A 21714-nucleotide genomic window follows, 5' to 3' on the forward strand; every position below is an offset into this window, starting at 1 on the left:
GCTGCTGATAATAGCAGGAAGAGTTTGAAAACTTTTTACATGTTTGAAAATATTATTGGGATGAGGGAGTATTTCTGAGCAGCTTCGCTGAAGTACAACATCAGGTCTTCAAATAACTTCTCTTTTGGGTTGTTTGTTTTTTGTAATTTGCCTGCAGAAATGCTCATTGAGCCTTCAAAATCTAAGGAAGGAAAAGAATTCTCATTTCCTTTAGCTGTTTTTCTGGGAACGTGAAAGATTTTTCTAAAAAGACATTTCTCACTAGTTTCAGGGGGAAAAAAATCCTTGTAGCAGAAGACCAACCACTGCTCAGTGAACCAGCAGAACCTCATCAGCACTTAGGCAGCTTAGAGGGGAAGAAGGGAGGAAGATATTTCCAGCAGCTTAGCAACTGTGAAATGCAGGGCACTACCACTGCTAGCATCATGGATAAATGGAGAACTGTCCAAGTTTACTGAGACAGCTCTACAAGTGCACACCATCTGCCCTCATCCACAGGTACCTGCTTGACACTTCACACTACAGTCAATGCTAGGCAGGAATAACCAACTCTACAGCAAGAATTAGACTGGGGGAAAAATTGATCAGCTGCAAACAAACAAAAACCCTGTCTCAACTAGTATTTGAAAACTGGCTAGCTTAGGACTTACCCAGCAGAAGCCCAGTGTGCCAGATGAGTGCCACGAGCACCCAGCTAAATAAACACCACCATGGGCTGACGAAAGGGGAACCAAACACTTGGACATTTATTAGATTGGTTATGGCATAACAACAGGAATGGGACAAAAGCAAAGAAGAAACATAATTGGGAATATATAGTGACAAAGCCAAGTTAACCTTCCTGTCTCCACCCCTAGCCTTCTGCAGCCTGTGGATTAGCCTTATATTAAAATAAAAAGTAGAACCAAAATAACTTCAAAAATACTTTTCTGAATTGCTTCATGGCAGGACGTGCCTTCTGTGAAGGCAGCAAAAACTGTTGCACTTTATATCCTTTAAACAACATACATAGAAATCCCAGCGGAGAAAAATTAAAAATCTGAAAAAGTAAAATGGAAAAGAACATGAAATTAGTATGTTCTCTCCCTTGATAATGAGGGCAAACAAAACAGTATGATTAGAATTAGTACAATGCTTATGTGACAAGAAAATTGCAACGCAGTAGGTATTTGTAGGTAGCACAGAAAGTTTCCTAACTTCCAGGGATGGCAGCAAATTGAAAATACTGACTTGACAGGGAAAAAAGATCAAAAGGAGGAACCACATGGAGTGTACTTGTGTGCAGGCACCAGGTCCATTAACTACAGGGCAACCCACTGAATGAATTCTGAGAAGTTTACAGCTGTGGTGGCAAAATTCATAAAAGGCATTTTGCAGCATCCAGCATATTAAGTTCATGAAAAGAATCATAACTCCTTTTTCAGTGAAAAATCAAAATTTCAGGCTTCAACAAGTTGAGACCCTGATATCCTCCTGGCTCTATGGAAACTACTGATGTATGGGGGGAGAGGGGAAGAAATCAAGGGGGACATCTAATTCTGCTGGGCTCTTTAAAATAAAACTCTTTAAACCACAACTGTACTGTGATATGATGTCAAGGATTTTTCAGAAAACAACACAGATAAACAGCATCCAGGGTTCATAGACTCTTTCAGAGTGCACAGCACATCCAAATACTAAAGAAATTGCTTTAGCCCCTCTCCACATCAAGGTCAGGACTGTATTGGGCTCCAACTCTCTTTAGTAATCAAAAATCATTCTTGCAGTAAAAGCAAAAAGCAGTAATTCTTTGTCATGGATTCAAACATTGCTTCCTATATTGGATAGCCTGTATAAACCCAAGTTTTCCTTCCATCTCCTTTCTCTTTTTCTTCCCCCCCCCCCCCCCCCCCCCCCCCCATGTTATGTTTGTCACATATGGAGTATCCCGTGCAAAAACATATTCCTGCTCCTACCTCAAAAAGCTCACCCTTAAGTCAATACATAGTTTTGGGGGCTCTGAACATCCTCAGGACCTGACTCTTACGTCTTGGCAGCACTTCTGCAGGCAGTGATATGAGTTATTTAATAATTATTACTGACTAGTTTTGAGAGTTCATCCTATACCAATGGTAGGAATCAAACTGTTGTGACAAACACGACACTTATATGAAGCAGGGGAAGTGTACAGCACTCCTACTGTGTACATTTTCCTCTGGGTGCCTTTCCTGGTATGTGTAGCAGTTCTCTTCACAACAAGCACCATTTTCTTTGGTCAAAATACTGAGTAATGATTTGGCATCCAGTGACCATGGATTCAGCAGTACCTCAGTTTTTCATTAATAAAAGAGTTCCTTAAGTTTAACCAGCTATGAATAAAATGCGGAAAAGATAGCGCTCACATTTCAAATATTTTACTTGCCTATGTCTGTACTGAAAATGCAAGAGTATTCCAAGCATCAGGTTTTTGTTTTATAGGCTACACTAGCAAAAGTTTAAAGGATGACGTTGTCATCTGCAAAACTTCATCCTACAGAATTAAGTAGAGCATGAATTCTAACTAGTCAGCAGCACAGGGAAGAATTATACCAGTACTTACTATTTATAGCTCATGGCAACATCCACGAAGTACTTTCTTCTCTGTCGATAGACATTGTCTTTAAATCCCTTAAGCGAGGAAGAAGAGAGTAATTTATAATAAAGACAGAAAATCAGCTGTAAGAATTATAAAATAAATCATTAAAGTGTTTATTTAGTACCAAATTACACTGTATTTTGATTAACACCATCTACTGGACTGTAAGAGAAGACAAGGATTTTCTTGCTTTTTCCCCCACCAAAGTCCCACGGGAGTATTTTCAAGACAGGTTTGTGCATAGTTGTCATTCATCCAAGACAGCAAAAAAGGGAAACTTTTTCCTTGTCATTTCATCTCATGCAGGTTTTCCTTAACCTGAATGGAGATCTACAGGCAGGCATCAAGCAGAATAGCTGACCTTTTCTTAATACATCTGTCATCACTAGAAGACTGAAGTGCTCAGGGTTCGTAAGTAACTCATTTTGAAGACGCTGCTTCAGCAGTTGCCATCTTAACCAACACACCAGGGACTGAACCATCAGCCTCCAACAGCAACTACGTACATTGCCCCAGTTTGAGTTACAGAGGAAACACTCTACGTTGTGGACTACAGCAGGCTCTTACCTTTTGCATATTTAGCACAAAAGAGCTGTATAAAACATACACACCAGTCAGTTACAGCCCTTCAAGCTATTCAAAACTAAACCATCATTTCTTCTGTACCTATAAAAGATTTGGACGCTTCAGGTTTTTGACTACAAAAGTTATCTACTTTCAAAGCAGGACTTGTAACCTCTTGAAAATGAAAGAGAGTAAACAGCTATCTAAGCTCCATAGTTAGTAGCCCAGAAAGTGCATTTACATTTCCTCAAGTGGCATGACCTAAACAGACTGCTCCCACCACCTAGGCACAGCTGAAAAAGAAAACACCATTTTTTTCCTTACCGCTCAAATATACAAACACAAATCAACAAAAGGAATGAAAAGACAACGTCTTCTGTTTTAAAACGTCTGTATGAGAAAACTGGGAAGGTATTTTACTGCCCTATAACCAAAGCTGTGCTGCTAGGGCAGAGTGAGGGAGAATGTCAGAGGACTGCAGAAAACCTCCAAGCCTCCACTCTCACACAGGGTAACAAAGGCCTTGTGCAACACCATTCAGGTACCGGACAATCCATTTTCTTCCTTGGCATTCATTTGGTTATCGACTTGCTGTACATACCTTATAGTGAGATTAGTTACTTCATAAACTCAAGCACATATCTGCCCTCTCTGAACCTGCATCTGTGTGGCCTGCTTTCTACAGAGCCTAGCGGTCCCCCTGCAAAATGCAACTGAAGAGTCCAGAATGACACATTATAATGACACTGCCTACTGACAAGCTTTTTGATAGACAAAAATTTGCTGAAATTTTGGGGAATATCCTTGTCTGCTTAATACCTTCTGACATTAGCATTATGTTACTCAGCTATAGACCATTCAACAGACAAAATGGGATGGATGACAGCACAGGTGACTTAAAGGTCCATCACGTGCAGTGAAATCGAGACTGAAACCATTAGCCAGTTTGGAGTTGATAAGTATCTAAAGTGGTGCTATGCTGGTTCCATAACGAGGTAATTCTCTTTGGTCCTCTGGCACGTACATACCAGCATGAAGGCACAGAGCAGGCACCAGAACTAGCATCCGAAAGGCCAGTCACAGATTTTAGGATTTTTTCCCCCACCTCTAATACCTTGTGTGCTGCATAAGCTAACAAATGGTGTGTAAATTATGTTTATAAGAGTTCCCCCAAGTGTAAAATATATATTCATATAATGCAAATGTCTTTTTTCATTGTCTGTAAAAGGGAATGCAGATTTTCAGCAAAGCACTCAAGAATTTAATGAAGGCACCTGCTCAGAACATAAAACACTATCAAATGGCCCGTCACAATCATCAACTCAAGCCTAGAATGAGTTGCCATTATTAAGGCCTCTGTTTGAACCAAATTACTGTTAATGGCTGAAGGCAATCAACAGATTTTTCTATTCTGAGAACACAGTAGGTAAATCCTAGCTTGTCATCAAGAAGTAAGTGGCAGAAATCAGGACCCAGGAACATTCTCCCTAACTGTAGACCCACAGAGCAGGAATGGTTCATGCTCTGCAGGGGTGGCTGGAAACCAAGCAAGGTGCTGATGCTTATCGTGGCTGATAGGCAAGTGACATGAGGGACAGGGAAGTGAGACTGCCAGGGGACATGGTGATGATGCCAGTTTAATCGTGCATGTCTGCACCCAAGACCCTGCCACAGCACAGTGGCTGTAGGAGCTGTGGAGCAGCCAGAGCAGGAGGCAGTGGTCTGACTGCCGCTTGTGTGCTGCACAGAGTCCTAAACACCGGGTCACCAGGACTGCCTGCCTCTCCTCAGCCAAGGCAGAGGCCAGGGAAGAGCCCGGACAGGCACTGTAACACCACGGTATGGCACAGATGGATCTTTGGAGTTCCCTACACTGAATTTATGTGAACGCATTTAAAAAACAGCCTGCACACTACCGATGAAAAATATACATGACAAAAAGCAAAGGAGACTATTGCCTACAGCTAGTTTTTAATCTGGATATATAACAAGACAGTCTTAATGTGGTCAGGTATTTTAGTTCATCACTTCCCTTCAGCTGGAAGTTGAAGTTTCCTACAATATCAGTTGAACCCATCCTTTTTTTTTTTTTTTTATAAATGGTTGAAAAAAGCATTTTGAGTAGGAACAAATAGAAGTAGTTGCCACCAGTAATGCTGAGCCAAGGTATGCAAAAGGTAGAAACTGATTTGAAACAAGTGAAAAAACTTCCAACACTAATGCCTGATATCATCTGGCATTTAAAGACTCTGAGGTTACGAATTTATGGATATATTCCAAAAATATATATATTTTTTTTTTTGCCTCTTGAATTGAGGATTTGGTACTACTGCAGATAATGCTTATGTGAAATGCAAGCTTTTGTCTCCTGTCACTGAAGTCAGGAAACAATGCGAAGCACCTTCCCACCTGCCACATCCATGCAGAGACAGGAACATGTGGCTCTGTTCTATTTTGTAATTATCTTCTGAGTGGCCAGGATGTCTTTCTCCATACTTCTTTCTTCTCTGACACCTAGGTTAATATCAGTTCTTATCTAAGAGCCACTTGTGGCAGAACCTAAGGTCACACTGATTTAAACTCCCCAGTTTGTCTGAAAGCTTCTATCAACCAGCTAATTAAAAAATAAGTAAGTGAAGGCAGGACAAAAGGGAACAAAGTTGTTCAAGAGTAAGTTTTCAGGGGGACTTCCTTTTTGCATGTCCAGCTACAGAAAAGTAGAATTGATTCATTGAAGAGAACTAAATCATCACCTTCTGAGAATTCAGAAAAGTACTCAAAATCAGCAGTCAACATGCTTTTTATTTGACTGGCAAACAACCTGAACATGTTATCTACAATACAATTTTTGTTACACTTACAGGGTGATCTGCATCGAGCTCAGATCCATACATCAAAACTCTCTGTGAGCATTTGTCTAATTCAGATATCTTCCTGGGGAACCAAGGGACACAGTCAAGATCTGCAGAAGACAGAATGCAAGTTGAATGTATTGAGTATGAGATTGAGATACATGTCCAAAAAGTTTGTCAGCGTCTAAAGCGAGTGAAATGAAGGAGCCTTGCCTTCCTCATCAGTCCAGATGTTTTCTGGTGGATTGAGAGACACGATATTAGTTTGAAACTTGAGCAGCTGGATTAGTTCATTAAATTCTTTTTTACTGCAGTCACAGTCCACAAAAATTTCCACCTCTGAGTTCCTCCTCTTTGATTTTCGCGATTCAATATGAACCATACTGACATGTTTCTCCTGTGGAAAGACGAAAAAATTGATTAAGAATAAACATATCAGTTAGAATGGTAATATTGACAGCATGTTCTTCAGGGAAGATTTTTTGAATTTTAGATGAAGGTCCCCTCTGGTACAGCCAGCTAGCTATTTCTGCTTTTCTACCTCTGGACTTACATAGTAGGTAATTCTTTCACTGGCACACTCTATAAGGAATGCATATAGTGCATCTCCTTAGCCAACTCATTCATCTAACGCATTCACAGAAGGAAAAGCTTCCATCTGCTGAGGGGTTTGAATCTATTTGTAGACTGGTTACAAAGCCAAGTGGGATCATTTTGATGATCTATTCCTGAGTAACACAGGCCACAGGACTCCCCTGCATGTTTCCAGCTGGCACAGCGCTAACAGTTTTAGACACTCTCTTCAGAAGTAAGAAGAGTGGTTTTGATATACCCTGGGTTGAGAAGACTTACAGCCTAAGACTTGCATCACACTGCTCTGCTTTAATTATCCTCAGACACACCTCCAAGTCCTCTCAGTTTATTAATGAGGTAAGCAGACTACATCGAGTACCAGCAGCCTGACTGAAAACCACCAATTGCATGGGGATCTATACAGGAACCAACACTTTACAATTTATGTTCAAGTTAGACACAAAGCCTTGACCCTGCAAGCACTTAAAGGTGCACGTAAATTTATGACCAAACATTGTCCTGCAGCAAGGCTGCCATCACCATCTGACTTCAGGCATATAACTTAGGTGCTGAACTGCTCTCTGAAAGTGCTTTCTTTCATCACAGTCTGTACAGAGAACTTCAAACCTAATTTACGGTATTGAGAATCACACTTTAGAAATCTAAAGTGAATGGTGTGAACATCAACATCACTGTTAAACTTTGTTCCAGAAAACTCTTTGTGAGTCCAAAATGCTTTGCTGAATGATCCATAAAATTTGAAGTTACACTCTGAAGAATTCAATAAAAGTAACTGCACTCCCTGGTGCATTAATTTACACCAACAAACACCTGACCTTCCTCAGTCTGGTCCACAGAATGACTTTACCTGGAAGAGCCGGAGAGCTTTCACCAACCCGCCAACTTCATTCTTCAAGGAAAACACCACAGCTGTCTTTCCACCTTCAGAAGCCGATTCACCTTTCCCATTTCCCTTGTTCCCTTTCTTTTCCTCGTTCTTCCCAGAACTCGATCTGTTCAGCTACAGATATAAAGAATATCACTTCAGATGTAAAAGGGCATTTCCCAAAATTAAGTCTGTTTACATGAAGAGAAATATTTGTTAGAAAAACACCTGAATGGAACCCATCCAGACTTAAAGGTTAATTCATTCACTTGAAACTAGAATCATAAGTCAAAAGCATCTGTTAGAGATGATTATGTAAGAGTTCAATTCTTAAAAAGAGGAAAGGCAAAGCATGTGAAAGTATAGGATACAGGTATAATTATACTATTAGGGCAATGCTATCAGTAATAAACAAATTGAGTAGAGATGGTTAGAATTACTGCAAAACCGCTACTTGTGGTGATGCTACTGTAATTTGTAGGAGTCAATTTATGCTGATTTACACTGGCCTGTATTTTTGTACTATCCATTGTCAGAGTCCAATACTCTGACCAGCTGCTTTCAGATACTCCATAGGTGGCAAGTGTAACGTTTAATACCAAATTTAAATATCTGAAGATATCTGATGTCACCCCAGAGCTCTGATTTATCAGAGTGATGTGCAATGTACTGAAGACACAACACAAAGGTAGGCTACACTTAGCAAAACACAGCAGAGGCAACCCACAGTTCAGCCACAGGACCAATGCGATTTGCATGACTGGTCTCTGTGCTATGCTCACTGCCACACCACTGCACAACCAGAAATCCCAGGAAGGGATATGAGCAGCACAGCCAGTACAAGCCCACCAATCTCTGAAATCCTCCTGTTCATTGTTCAGTTTCTGTACCCCACGTTGGGCTGAGCTGTGCATTCACTCGCCTCCTACAGCTCTGGGACTCCGGGAGACATTCACACTCCTCTAATGAACTCAGGGAGAAACATTTACACCACCAGCTGATCCACTTCACTGCTGACAGCTGTTCACCTAAACTCCCCTCTGTGTTGAGACGAAATCAGCTTCTTTGCAGCTGCTGTGGCCAGAGGCACCCCACAGGATACCCTGAGCTTCACCAGGGTATCCTCCTGCCCACCACCACTGAGCCTCCCTCCCTCATAGGTAGGGGTTTAGTGGTCAGTCATGGGCATAACATAATTGTTATACTGTGAATGTAATCTGTTGATGTTGCTTTGTAAGGTCATTTTTCCCAAGGAAATAAAACCCCTGTTGGTTATACATACGAGGACAGAAACACAAGCTGAGACTGCACCTCCCACAAGTGAGCCAGCTGAGGAACTCCTAAAAATAGAGGAAATCACATCATCCTTGGCCACTCTTACAACCTTCTCTTAATTTCAGGGGTAAAAACTTTGCTTTAAGCCATATTTCGTCCCATAGCTTCAAAAAAAGTTTATGGAATTATATTTTGTCAAGACGCAAACTGTACAGTGAGTCAGACTTTGTAGACAATTTTAATAACACTGACTACAATTTTCAAAAAACAGTCTGCATTTTCCAATATCCATTGTCATGACTCCTGAAAAATGACATCCCCAGTGGGGAGGTAACTGGTTTTTGAATAACAGCATCACCTGTAATATGAAGACTGAATTTCTATGATCACTTTTTTCTTTAGATTCATATACAGGTATTCTCTAATTATTAATGGATTAAATTGTTCTTTGGTAAATCGTAGAGCAGCAATAAACATAAAACAGACCCAAAAATAGGTGGAGTTTTTTAAACAGGTCTCAACAGATTCTTAAAGCCAAGATAAATCTCTATTCTTGTTTTTTTGCCTTTCATGTGGGACTGTCAAGGCAGGTTATCCCACCTGCATAATGTCTGTAGACCCATGACAATGGGCTTCAGCAAAGTCTCCTCATGCTTCTAAGAGATTTCAGAAGTTTTCATCGAATGCTCCATGACCCAGGAAAAAAGTCAGTAAGCTTTAGTCTAATTCCTCTTCAAATTGGATTATTTAAGATAGCTTTCTTAGAAATAGATATCACTGACAGATGAGGTATTTGCATCACATCCATCTCAATGCATCCACACGGTTCATGTCAAACTGGAATATCTCCCTCTGCTGAATGAGACCACAGCTCTCAAGTCAGCTCTCACTGGATATTCTGAAGAACACACTGAATTAAGAAGAGGGGTAGTTGAAACATCTTCTTACCAAAAGCTACTCTTTAAAACAGTACAAGTTAAAGAGCCCACACTCTTTTCAGAGCATGCTGAAGAGTTTGGTCTCTTCTCATCCTTTATTAGATCACACACAAACTGGAAAAGTAATTCTGCATATGAAATGACATACGTAGGATTTTAAACATTTACCTTTCAGTAACTGAGCTTATATGAATCTGCTTGGTAGTAGGGTTGCTTAGGAAAAGGTCACTTTGGCTTTAACTTCAATATATTTGGGATTAACTTAATGGGTTTTTGGGATTTGGCTGAGGAATTTTCACACCTATCAAGAACACAACCTCCATACAAAGTGTCAAAGAGACAAAGATACTATTTAGATGGCATCCATGCTTTTCCACTGTATGCTGCTTTCTGGAAGCTCCGTACAGAGGATCATGCAGTACCATCGTTTCCTCCAGGAAACAACAGCGCTTGGCACCTTCCAAGACTGTCCCAGGTTCACCAACACTTGCAAGCAAGCTTTACCTGAAGCGATGACTGAAAGCCTCTCTCAGGCATAGAAAAACTAGATTAGCTTAATTGTTATCAATCTAGTAGGGGGCTGTGTTACTGCCAGAACTCAAATCTTATCAGCCATGCTTATTAATACACTTTATAATTAAATAATGATTAGCAGATCAACTTCCCTAATGAAGACAAATTCTCTGGAGCAAGCGCAAGTGCTCAAGAATGAAAGAGCGACCTACAGCAGAACGCAGTGAAGTAACTCAGATATAAAAACTGTGAAATGAGTTTATCACAGTTCATTCGATATTGCCAACAGAAATAAAGCATGTACGAGAAAGAGCATTTAACGTTTTACTATAAGGACTGGTTCACAACTGGCACAAACTGGCGTACTGTCGGCTCTACTCAAATTACCAGAGCCTCCATGCACTGTGGATTTGGCATAAGGTTTTATAGAAGCTAGGTATTGATAACCTTAAATATCTAACTCATTTATAGCAGATTATATTATTAGCACCATTAACACTCTGTCATTATTAATAAAGCAAACCTGCTCGAATCCCTTTACCTGTAAGCACACAGAAGAGTGTCCCGTGCTCGGGATCACCCAGGCACCTGTCGCACCTGCTCGGGATGGAGGTGCCAGCAGCAGGCATGCACTCACACGAGATGCTACTATGGAAGTGTTTAAACACCACGCTAGGAGGCTTACAGGTGCTTTAACACGGTGGATGCTGCGGGTACAGCACAGAGCCAGCGGGAGCACCGCCGGGCTGTCAAACCCCAGCACTCACCCACACCTGAGCCGGACCCCGGCGCCTTGCAGCGGAGCGGGGAGGTTTGCGGCTCCAGCAAAACTTTTGCCGTGGCTTGAAGCCGCTTCCAAAGCAGCGCTGGTTTAACCCCAAAGCGGCTGCCTGCCCGCGCAGCGCCGACCCCCGGGAGCACCGGGGTGCCCGTGCAGCACGGCTCCCATCCCTCTCTCCCTCCATCTTTCCCGAGCCGGGACCGAGCCGAGCCGGGCTCCCCCTCGCCACCCCCGCTCCCACCCCCGGCACTTACGGCGAGGCCGGCGGGGCGCTCCTCCGGCAGGGCCGAGTCGAGCGAGAAGCCCCTGCGCGCCCAGTACTTGCTGGAGAACATCATCATGGCGGGCTGCATGGGGCCGGCCGGGCGGGGGCAGCGCCGCGCTCTCAGCCTCGCCCGCGGCGCCTCCTTTTATCCGCCCCCGCCGACACCGGCGGAAACCCGGCATGGGGCGACCCGGCGCCGGCTGACGGGAACCGGGGGCAGGAGGGCGCCCACCGCCTCCGCTGACCGCAGCCCCCGGGGCAGAGCCCAGCCCGAGCCCCCTCGGGACCCCCTCAGGAGCCGCCACCCAGCAGGGTCCCGCTGTGGGGAGGCTCCCCAGGGCTGCGGGTTCGGCTCCTCACCCCTCAAGGCGAGGGGCTGGGGCACCGAAAGAGGCAGCAGGAGGTCACCTGGCCCAGCAGGGCCAGCTGTAGCATTAATTGTTTAATTAGAACACCTTCGTGTGGATTCTGACTCCGTGCGCTTATTGGCGGGGTGCACTGTGCACGAGCCTATGGATAACAGTTTGGGCAAGGAAACATCACTCTGAACCCAAATAGAGAACCTAAAAACCTGTGTCTGGAGCCCAAACTGCAGCTGTGGGTGCCAACAGGTGTTGGCTACAAGCCACAGCCACCAGGGTCCCTGTGGGTGACCCTGGGGAGCAATGGGCAAGTGGTGGCCCTGGGGGGACATGGGGACAGCAGGCCTCACTCAGCGCACGCCAAGAAAAAGTAGCAGCTGAGTTTCTGCAAGGAAAAGTTGTATAGAAATATTTTAAAAATTTTCACATTGACTTTGATGTGAGGAATTCTTTGATGTAGGAACTCATCTCTCCCCGTTTTATAAAAATGTAGGTTGGTTCTGAAAGGAAGCATTAAGGGATAAGAGATATATCTTATAATGAAAGACTTAACAAACCTTCTACATTAAAGGATGATTGATGACTTGCAAAGAGTATTTCCACTGAAAGAGAATGCTTAATTGGAGAAAGCTTTTTAATCAAGGCAGCAATGGCTGTGGTTTCTACCTGAGCTACATAAGGGCCAGACTCTGATCGTACGACTCTCTTATAACCACAACATCAATAAGGCAATTAATCATCTATGAAGGTAGAAACAATCCTGTATGGCTCCTGGAGGTCTGTTTGTATATTAGACAACTTCACTTGTCTCTGAATTGCTCATGTCTCAAGGGTGAAGATTTTTTTTTCTAAAGAATTTGTTTCCTACTTAATTTCAGACTAGTATAAGCTCAGAAATTGTAAATGAGCAGAAAGTAATTGCTCAAGCAATAATTTGACTGCATTGTTAAGGTAATGTCTCCGTCTCTCAAGCCTACTTGGGAAATTGTGTTAGGATTCTGTATTTCTCTTACACTAACATACTCAAGTCGAATACTCATTTTGTCACTTACTCTCGTCACTTTCTCTTCCTATTATTTTCTTCCTCACTTCTCCCGTTTTCTAGAACTTTTCTATTAGCTACCTTGAACAGGTTATCTTACACAGTGTAGAACTGAACACCACAACTGGATCAGGAGCATTATTTCATTAAGGTTTGTTCATACATACATACAGTTTTCTCTGTTCTAAAGCATCGGTCAGGGGAAATGACTGCTGTGTCCTTCTGCAAGTCTGCAGTGCTTTTCCCTGCAGTATCCCCAAACAGGAGCAGCCTAGCTGAATGTGACAGCTAGTACCATATAGCCTTAACTGTTACATGTAAAGATAACATACATCGAGAAGAAAAAGTTAAAATTGGAGCCACTGATCTGAAATACTGAACAAGGAGATACACAAGTAAAGTGGCAGAAAGTCTTAGCACCCGTGGTGCTAAGTTTCATGTCACATCTAATGCTCAGCTGTTGCTTGCCTCACTTTACAAAGTCAATGTCTCTGGCTCTAGCCTCAGCATCTTATACCTAGTGTTTGAGACTGTGAGTACCATGGAATCTTATCATTTACTACAATTAACAGAAACCAGCAAAAGCTTCAAGTCCAAACTGGCCCCTGTCAGACAGATGACCCCTTTCTTAAAAGGAAAGGTCATGACTGATGTTCAGGACTGGGATGCTTTTGCAGCTGCCTCAGTTTTCACACAAGGTCTGAAGCAAGCACTTTTAGCCTCACTTTTCCAGAGTTTCCCATGTGTAAAATGTAATAATGATCCTTTCTTCTGCTTGACGACAAGCTTGTAATTATATTTGGTTCCCCTACTTGCTTCTGTAATGCAAACCAATCATTTTCATTATGCTAACTCACAAAGTTTTACTTTGCTTTCCCAGCTGGGGAAAGCATGTCTACATGTGTTAGTTCAGCCTTATATCCAAAGTTACCAAGAGATATTCTCTGTCATGTTTATTCAGTATTTTTAATAACGGGAAAGTGAATCAGAGTGTTTAGACTTTGATATTCCTGTCCACTATGCATGAGATACCTGGACACAGTTCCTGCAGTTGAACAATTTATGGGAGCAAGATTGCTTAGCACTCTCCAAATGCTCCAGTGACAAAAACAAGCTCTACTCGAGGCTTTTCTCCTATCAGTGTGACAGAGCATGATTTTATCTGCTGCTAGATGCTAGTTGTGCAGCTGGGACACCATACAAATCAGGGGTGACCCCACTACCCAGTAGCCTTGCTATCTATCACAGCTCTGTTTGGTGACTAGAGGCTGGCAAAGATTTTCTGTCTCTTGTAACCTCTTCAGGATGACTCATGAATGCAAACCAAACAAAGCTACTTTATGTCGGCATGGACTGTATAACAGGCAGGGACTACTGAATGATTCAACTCTTTTAACAATGCTGCCTGCCCGTGAGTCCCACAAACAGATTGCCTATCCCCAGAGAGGAAATTATTCTTTTGTAACTTCTGTTTTGTAGGTGGATTTTTCCATATCAATGCCAGAATGAAGGACACATATTTATGGACAGAAAACATTTCTTTTTTTTCCTAGCTGCAGTACAACAAACAGTACATGGCTCTGGGAATACTGCTAAACTACAGATTTTGTTTAGAGCTTCTAATAGCACTAAGGAGATTTTAATCAAAAACAGCTTTTGGGAAAAGATATCTACCAAGTGATAGACTGACTAGGAAGGTCTGGAAGTACAGATGGTAAATTTTGATGCAGGTTTTAGAAGAAAACAATGAAATGGAAGGCTCTCATAGACTTGAACTAACAGAGAGGAACCAGTTGAAAATGCTATGCAAAATATAAACTGTGTGACAGTGAACATAAAATGAATTCATGATCTTCAGCAGAAGGAGGGTTAGAGAAGAAAGCAGAGATTGACAATTTCAGATCTAAAAAATAAATAAATAAAAATCAATAAAAACTTCAATAATTCAGAGTTATTACAGCTTCTGAAGGGATGAAACCCAGTGCAGAAAGACAACCTTTTCCTTCCGGTACTGGCTTTGGCTAGGATAGAATTAATTTTCTTCCTAGTCACTCAGATGGTGCCATGTTATGGATTTGTAACCAAAACAGTGCTGATAACACACCAATGTTTTAGCTATTGCTGAAGGATGCTTACGCAGTATCAAGGTCCTTTCTGCTCATGCTGCCCCATCAGTGAGTAGGCTGGAGTGCACAAGAAGCTGGGAGGAGACACAGCCAGAACAGCTGACCCCAACTGACCAAAGGAATGTCCTATACAATACAAAGTCATGCTCAGAAATAAAAGCAAGGGAAAAGAGGAGAAAGGTGAGACATACAGAGTTACAGCATTTGTCCTCCCAAGTACTTATGCACAACAAAGCCCTACTTTCCTGGAAATAGCCTGCCAATGCAAAGTAGTGAATGAATTCCTCATTTGCTTTGTGCACACAGCTGTTGCTTTACCTTATAAACTGCCTTTACCTTGACCTAAGAGTTTTCCTTTACCCTTCAGATTCTCCCCTTGTCCCACTGGAGTGGTATGAGCAAGCAGCTGAGTGGGGCTTAGCTCCCTATTGAGGTTAACCTGCAACACTCACTTAAGGAAAAAGTTAAAGTTTCACTGGGACACTACTTCACTGCAGAGGAAGTGGGGTCTTCTACTATACTTTTACTACTAGTATCATAAGTCATTAGTTTCATTACCCTCAACTCAAAAAAAAGTAACTTACACAAGATGAAAACTAGGGCTGAGCTTCTACATACAAACACCGTAACACGTAGACAAAAGGTGTAGTACAATATTCACAGCAATTAGTATAGGACATCAAAAGATTGCTTTTCACTTTTCTATAAATACAGCAGCAGTCAGAAAATAATGAAACTATTAGTCCACTACAAGGAAAACACAAGACAGAAAAGAAACTTTTAAAAAACCTAAGTATTTAATGTTTTTTTTTTGTTTTAAAATATGCTTTGAATCTACTGTGACCGGAGGGCTATCATAATTAATGGCAGGGACAGATAGATAAGCTCTCAGCTTTTCACAGGATAAAATTTATTGGAGAATAGTTGGGTTAAATCTGATCTTAGGAAATAACATGGTGCAGAAACTATGCTAACAGAGTAGGCTCGTTAAATCTCAGCCATCAATAATTATTTTAATAGCTCAGAGGATGGACACATGAAAAAATACTTAAACGATGCCTATCTTTGAAAAGATATAGGGGGAGGAAGGGCTGAAGAGTTCTGGACCAGCCTGATTTAATTCTGGGGGGAAAACAGTAGTAGCAAAATTATTTGTAAGAACCTAAAAGATAACAGATGATTAAACAGTCAAGATGGATTTGCTGAGAACAAATCGAGTCGAGTAAATCTCATTTCCTCCTATGCCAGTCCTGTGGACCAAGGCAAAACAACTCACATCATCAATCTTGATGGTTGTGAAGCTTTTGCCATAGTCTCTCATAACACTCTCACAAGACAGATAAGGAAAAGTGCAGATGAAACTAAGAGATTGGACAAAAGAGTGGGTTCAGTGTTAAATGGAAGGGTTGTAGAAAACAGGAGAGCCACAAGTACCCACCCTCACTCCTATACTAATTAAGAACAGGCCAAAGGACCACACAGTGACCACCTTTGAGTTTTCAGATTGTATTTAACTCAGAGATGCTCAACAGTTACAAAATCTAAATAGATCTTGGGTGGGTGATGGTGGCAAGCTGCTTACAGACAAGCCACATGGTTACAAGAGAAAGCAGAGCTCATATCCAGGGAGTCAGAGGCTACAGAAAATCACCAGCTGAAAGTGATCATTCAGTCTACCCTGAAAATACAAACACCTGAAACGTGTTTGGGTAATAGCCTGCAAGATTTACAGTTATCCTCCAGTCCTCTTCAATACAGGTGATCTCACCCAGGCTACTTTAGCCAGTTTACATCCCGACATTGAAAAAATAAAAATTATATAGATCATCTCTTGTCCAGAGAACATCTATAGGAGTGCAAAGAAAGGTGATCTGTACATAAAAAAGCTGTGGCAATTACGGCAGAGTTTGTTTGGTTTGGGTTTTTGTTTGTTTGTGGGTTTTTGGCCTAAGCAAGAGAAAAGGACAAAACTAGTTACACAGAAGATTGCTGGAAGAAGCAATGTTTTCCATGTCAGTAAGCACTCCCAGTTCAGTGTAAGCAAAGGCTTCTGACAGCAAGAACCACCAGGCCATGGAAGAGTTGCCTGCAGCAGTTGTGGACCCAATGTTAGTGGAAGCCTTTAAGAAGAGCTAAGACAAGCAAGCATCTGGCAGAAGCAAGATCTGCCTTCCAACAGGAGATGCTCTTGCTAGTCTATATTCACAAGCTTTTAAAAGTGCCTTCCAATGTTGTGAATCTGTGATTTTAACAAACTTGCTGTATGTGTATACTCAGGTATACACACTCGTGGTGAAAAAAAAATTGCAGGATGATTGATCTGGCTAAGAGAACTGGTTAGCTCTGAAACATTTCAGACCCTTCATGTGATTTACCACACACCTGCACAAATTGATCATACCAGCACTAATAGGGTAGTAGCACAAGGAAGAGAACAAACAATCTGGACAGCCACTTTTCCTAGCAGAAGCTGTATTGCTTTGCTGCTCGAGGAATCATCGAGTCTGTGAAATCACATACCTGTACTTTAAAGATCTTGGTCTCCTGCATCAGTTGCTTTAACATTAAAACCTGAAGAGCACTGAAGCTCTCCTACACCAATGCCCAAACTCTGGCGTGCACCCATATAACTTAAGGGACAAGTGGACTAATTAAAATACCAAGAGTATTGTGGCAAAGTTTCTGGTGTTTCACCTTGTAGAGTTAATGACAGGCAACAGAATGACAATAAAAGTTGCTTCTGTGTGCTACAACCATTTCTGTGTTAAGTTTAAGTGGGCATTTTAAAAGAGTCATCTTCACTAGGAAGGATTAATTTAGGATAGCATGAGGTCACACACCATCAAGTCTGGCTGTTGTCATATTGTACTGGGTGTGGCTGGGATGGAGTTAACTTTCCTCACGGTAGTGCTTTACATTCATGGCTACAGCACTGCTGGTAACACCAGCATTTTTGCTACTGCTGGGCAGTGCGTGCACAGCATTGAGGTTTTGTCTCTTCTTAGCCCAGGGGTGCACACAAGGTTGGGAGCAGAAGCAGCCAGGACAGCTGACCCCAAGTGATCAAAGTAATTAATGAAATCCTCTTTGTACTTTGCTTGCAGGAGCAGCTTTTGCTTTCACTGTCATCCGTGGCTCTTCTCACTTTCTCCAACTATCTCCACATTTCATGAGAGGGGAGCGAGAGGCTGAGCAAGTGCCTGCCTCCTTGCTGGGGCCAACCACACCATACACAGAGGAAACAAGTGGCAGCAGTCTCCTGAAGTGCTCACCTTGGTTAATAACAAGATATGTACAGAAAAGGCCTAAGGGCTAGTGTTACCGTGTGGTGCATGTATCCTGTATAATCAAAATGTGCATTATAATCCAATTCCTTCAAAACGTAACTGTTTTAGAAGATTTAATTTATTTGAATTACAAGGACAGTTTGAAATATACATTTATGACTAATTTCTAAAATTTATTTGGGATGAGGCAAAAAGTGACATTCTACACTCAATATTGTTTTTGTTCAGAATGCATCAGAAAATTCAATTTGTGCCTAAGATAGTGATTTAACATGAAAACAGAGCAAACGTTCCCGAGAAAATGTTTATGGTTAAAATCCCCACTTAAATGAACAATGAATTTCAAGCTTAATTTATATGAGACCTGCACTGCAATAACATCACTTAATTGAACAGCAGAGTTATCAGGTCCCACTAAACATGAAGCACAATTCATTTTGGTTTTTAATACCATGAAAAAGCATTTGAAAGTATCTTTAAATCAAACCTAATTGCAGACATATATGAAATCTGAATGCCCCGTTATGTAGCTCTGTCTTATCGATGCTCACGTAGTCACAACTATTGAGCCAGGTCCAGGTACATGAGCACACGTGCAGAACCCAGGGTTGGGACTTCCCACCACAGAACAGCTCAGAGAATTTCTCCCATACGAACAAGCACCAGCCTCTATCACGGTTCTTTCACACAGAGAGAGGTGGCGCCAACCACTGTCTGGAAGTGTTCAGAAAACAGTCAACAGGTTGGAAAAAATATATATTTTAAGATATGTAGTCAGCTACAGACAAAATCTTGTTACCAGCCAGTTTTCTACAGCCTGTGGAACAAACAACTTCAATCTTAAATTGCATCTGTACAGGAATATCAGTTAAATGAGAGACTGAAAAATGCTCAACACTTTTCCTAAGCGAGCGATTATTCCTCCTCACAGCCCACTTAAATCACCCATTTTTAATGTCAATCAATTCTCAGAGGCACTTTTAAGATTCCAGTAACCTCAGCAGCACTTTCCTTTGTTGTCCAACGTGGAACAAGTTGAGAACGTACACGTTGCCTATGGAAATGGAAATGCAGTCCCTATAACCTGGCAAGGCTCCATTTGTAGCACACCAGAACATGCATGAGTTGTGTCAGTGGCACCAAAACGTCTGTCTATGGTCTAAATTCTGAATGCCAAACCATTTACAGTAAAATCTATTTTTCAAGTTTAGAATAGAGTCCTGTAGCAGGAAATTAGTTTTTAAAAGTGAAGAAAGTGTCCCAAACTTATTTTGAACTGTTATATTTAGAAATAAGAGCTGCAAGAATACTTTTGACTGCTTTCTACTAAGTTCCCACTATGGAATTTTGATTCAGAGCTCAATAACACATCTGTAAGTATCCTCACTGCTTACATTGACTGGGAGCCAACAAATTTTTCAGAGAGCAATACGTGAGAAAACCTAGAAAGAGTACCTGAGGCGGCAACATAAGCATTGTAAGTTTGTCTATTAGAAAAAAAAGCAAATGTGTTATAAAAAAAATATGTTAGCAACAAAGCTGGGCTTGTTGAACACCTTCATTTTAATTAAACTACAGATCAATGGGAACAAATTGCTAATACAGTCAACATCACAGTATTTCCATAGCTGGTTCTCAAAGCGATCAGGACCCGTTAGTAAATGTAGCCTTAATATTGAGAGAAATTATCCAAAACTATTGCTAACACTGAACCTCCACTCTTTACATAGGTTTGAAGGCCACTTGCTATGATGCTTGCTGGGTGCAAATACAGTGATTATAGATGAACAGGACAGGCACACCTGTGCTAAATCCATTCAGTATAACTGGAGTATTAATGATGAGCAATTAAGTACAGCATCACCCTTCTATAAGATTTTTAGACCTGCCACTACCAAATCCATTCTATAAACATTGACATTAGTCCAAACTCCCAAGAACCTTTAGAAAATTCTTTTGTAGAGTAACCTTTTGCTCTCAAAGCCTCAAGAAATTACTTACTAGGCAAATAAAATTGCCCAATTAGGCTCAAAAGGCAAAAACATCTCTTAAGGAGAAGAGTACGTAAGTGTAAATTTTACCTTGGAACAGGTACTATTAGAATACTAAGACTGAAAAGCATGAAGTTTTAAATACACACCCCCAGAATATAACTACCTTCAAGTTCAAGCATTAAAAAACAGGTTTGCAGGAACCTGCTTACAATTATTGCCTTATATCCTAGCAACTGTATCCAAAACTATAGTCGGAATTAATTCATATTTGTTAATTCTGAGCAATCTAAGTAATTCAAGTATTAAATACATAATCACACATCCAGAACTTCCAACCCATGGCATTTTTGTTAGCAATCACAATCCCAATTAAGGCCTTTCACAGTGCTGGCAGTCTCAGCTTAGACTATATCCATCCCCAACAATCAAGAACAGGTTGCTGGAGGATGAGGTTGCTCATAAATGCAACTCCTGCAGGCTGCCTTTCAGCAGGAAAAAAACTACAGATGACAAACACTGCAATGGGCATCTGACTGCTGGGAAGCAAAGTAAGCCTACCTACTCCAAGCCTTCTACAGCAGCTGCTCTCTGTAGTTCAGGAGCAGCCTTCTCATTCTTGACATCCAAGTGCTTCAGACAAAGGGAAAAGGTCGATAATTATACCCAAAAAGGAAAGGCAAACTTTTTTTTCCCCTCACAGGGCTGGTAGTATTTGTTAGTCACAACTGAAATTTTTAAAATAATTACAGAATCCCCCTTAAATACACTTTTCCTAAGCACTTAAATATTCACCCAATTATTACTTCAAGATCTTAATGTTGCGTATAATTTTGTGATTGCGTATCCCGAATAACTAAGACCCATGCACAGTCAATTGACAGACTCGTGCATTACATTTCCCAGTTTTAGATGTTTCCCTTCCCTAGTTTCATCTTAATTTTGGACAAAAATATTTAACAAGTACACTTCAAAGTGAACTAGGTGCTCCAAAAACACTGAAACTAACTTGCTTAGTATATTTGCACCACAGTGTTGATTATATAAATTTTAATGCCTTTTTGTATTCTACACCATGTTAAATGAGCTGCCAGGAAGCACAATGCTCCACGGTGAACAAAGGCATGATGCTTCACAGTAATTTCCTGAGCAGGAAATGAAAGGCTATAGATATGCTGAGCTGTGGTGAATCCTTGACTCTCAACGCGTAAGATTTTCTTATTAGCTGATGAGAGATACTGTGCTGACGATATTAAAAACAAAGCCTATACTGATTCAGCTCTTCAGTGCCTGTTCACAACTGGTGTGAGAAGTTTGATCAGGTCTCAAATTGTTGTAACAACTTGATTTATCTATTAAAGCCTTTTTGTATTGCTTGTATTTGGCTTTACATGGTACAAATACCATTTGTAATAGCAAACTGCTCCAGAAGAAAAGCTAGCTCCTCCATATCCAGCATCAACAGCCCAGAGATGACAGGCATGCTCCACTCTGTAAGAAACAGATATCCCCCCTGCTCTTCATTGCACATAAAATATATATCAATGGACTAACGGTTGCTAGCTGTCCCCTCTATCTCATGATTAGATCAACAACGAGACAACTAGATTTTTTCTCTAAATATGATTTAATTAAAAACACTAAA

At 41.3% G+C, this 21714-nt stretch overlaps 1 protein-coding gene across 1 annotated transcript in view; it reads right to left on the reverse strand.

The window, feature by feature from the left end:
* TPH2 (tryptophan hydroxylase 2) overlaps window positions 1–11349 on the reverse strand; it is a gene marked incomplete at both ends in the record, with an annotated part of 50535 nt that extends 39186 nt beyond the window's left edge. The window contains 5 exons of the mRNA XM_082776106.1: window positions 2579–2646; window positions 6040–6140; window positions 6244–6427; window positions 7472–7624; window positions 11251–11349. Coding sequence (XP_082632232.1) covers window positions 2579–2646; window positions 6040–6140; window positions 6244–6427; window positions 7472–7624; window positions 11251–11349 — 605 coding nt within the window. The remainder of the gene's footprint in view (window positions 1–2578; window positions 2647–6039; window positions 6141–6243; window positions 6428–7471; window positions 7625–11250) is intronic.
* Between the last annotated feature and the right edge of the window lie 10365 nt (window positions 11350–21714).

The sequence above is a fragment of the Aythya marila genome, assembly GCF_965140915.1.
Source record: "Aythya marila genome assembly, chromosome: 1".
Classification (NCBI taxonomy): domain Eukaryota; kingdom Metazoa; phylum Chordata; class Aves; order Anseriformes; family Anatidae; genus Aythya; species Aythya marila.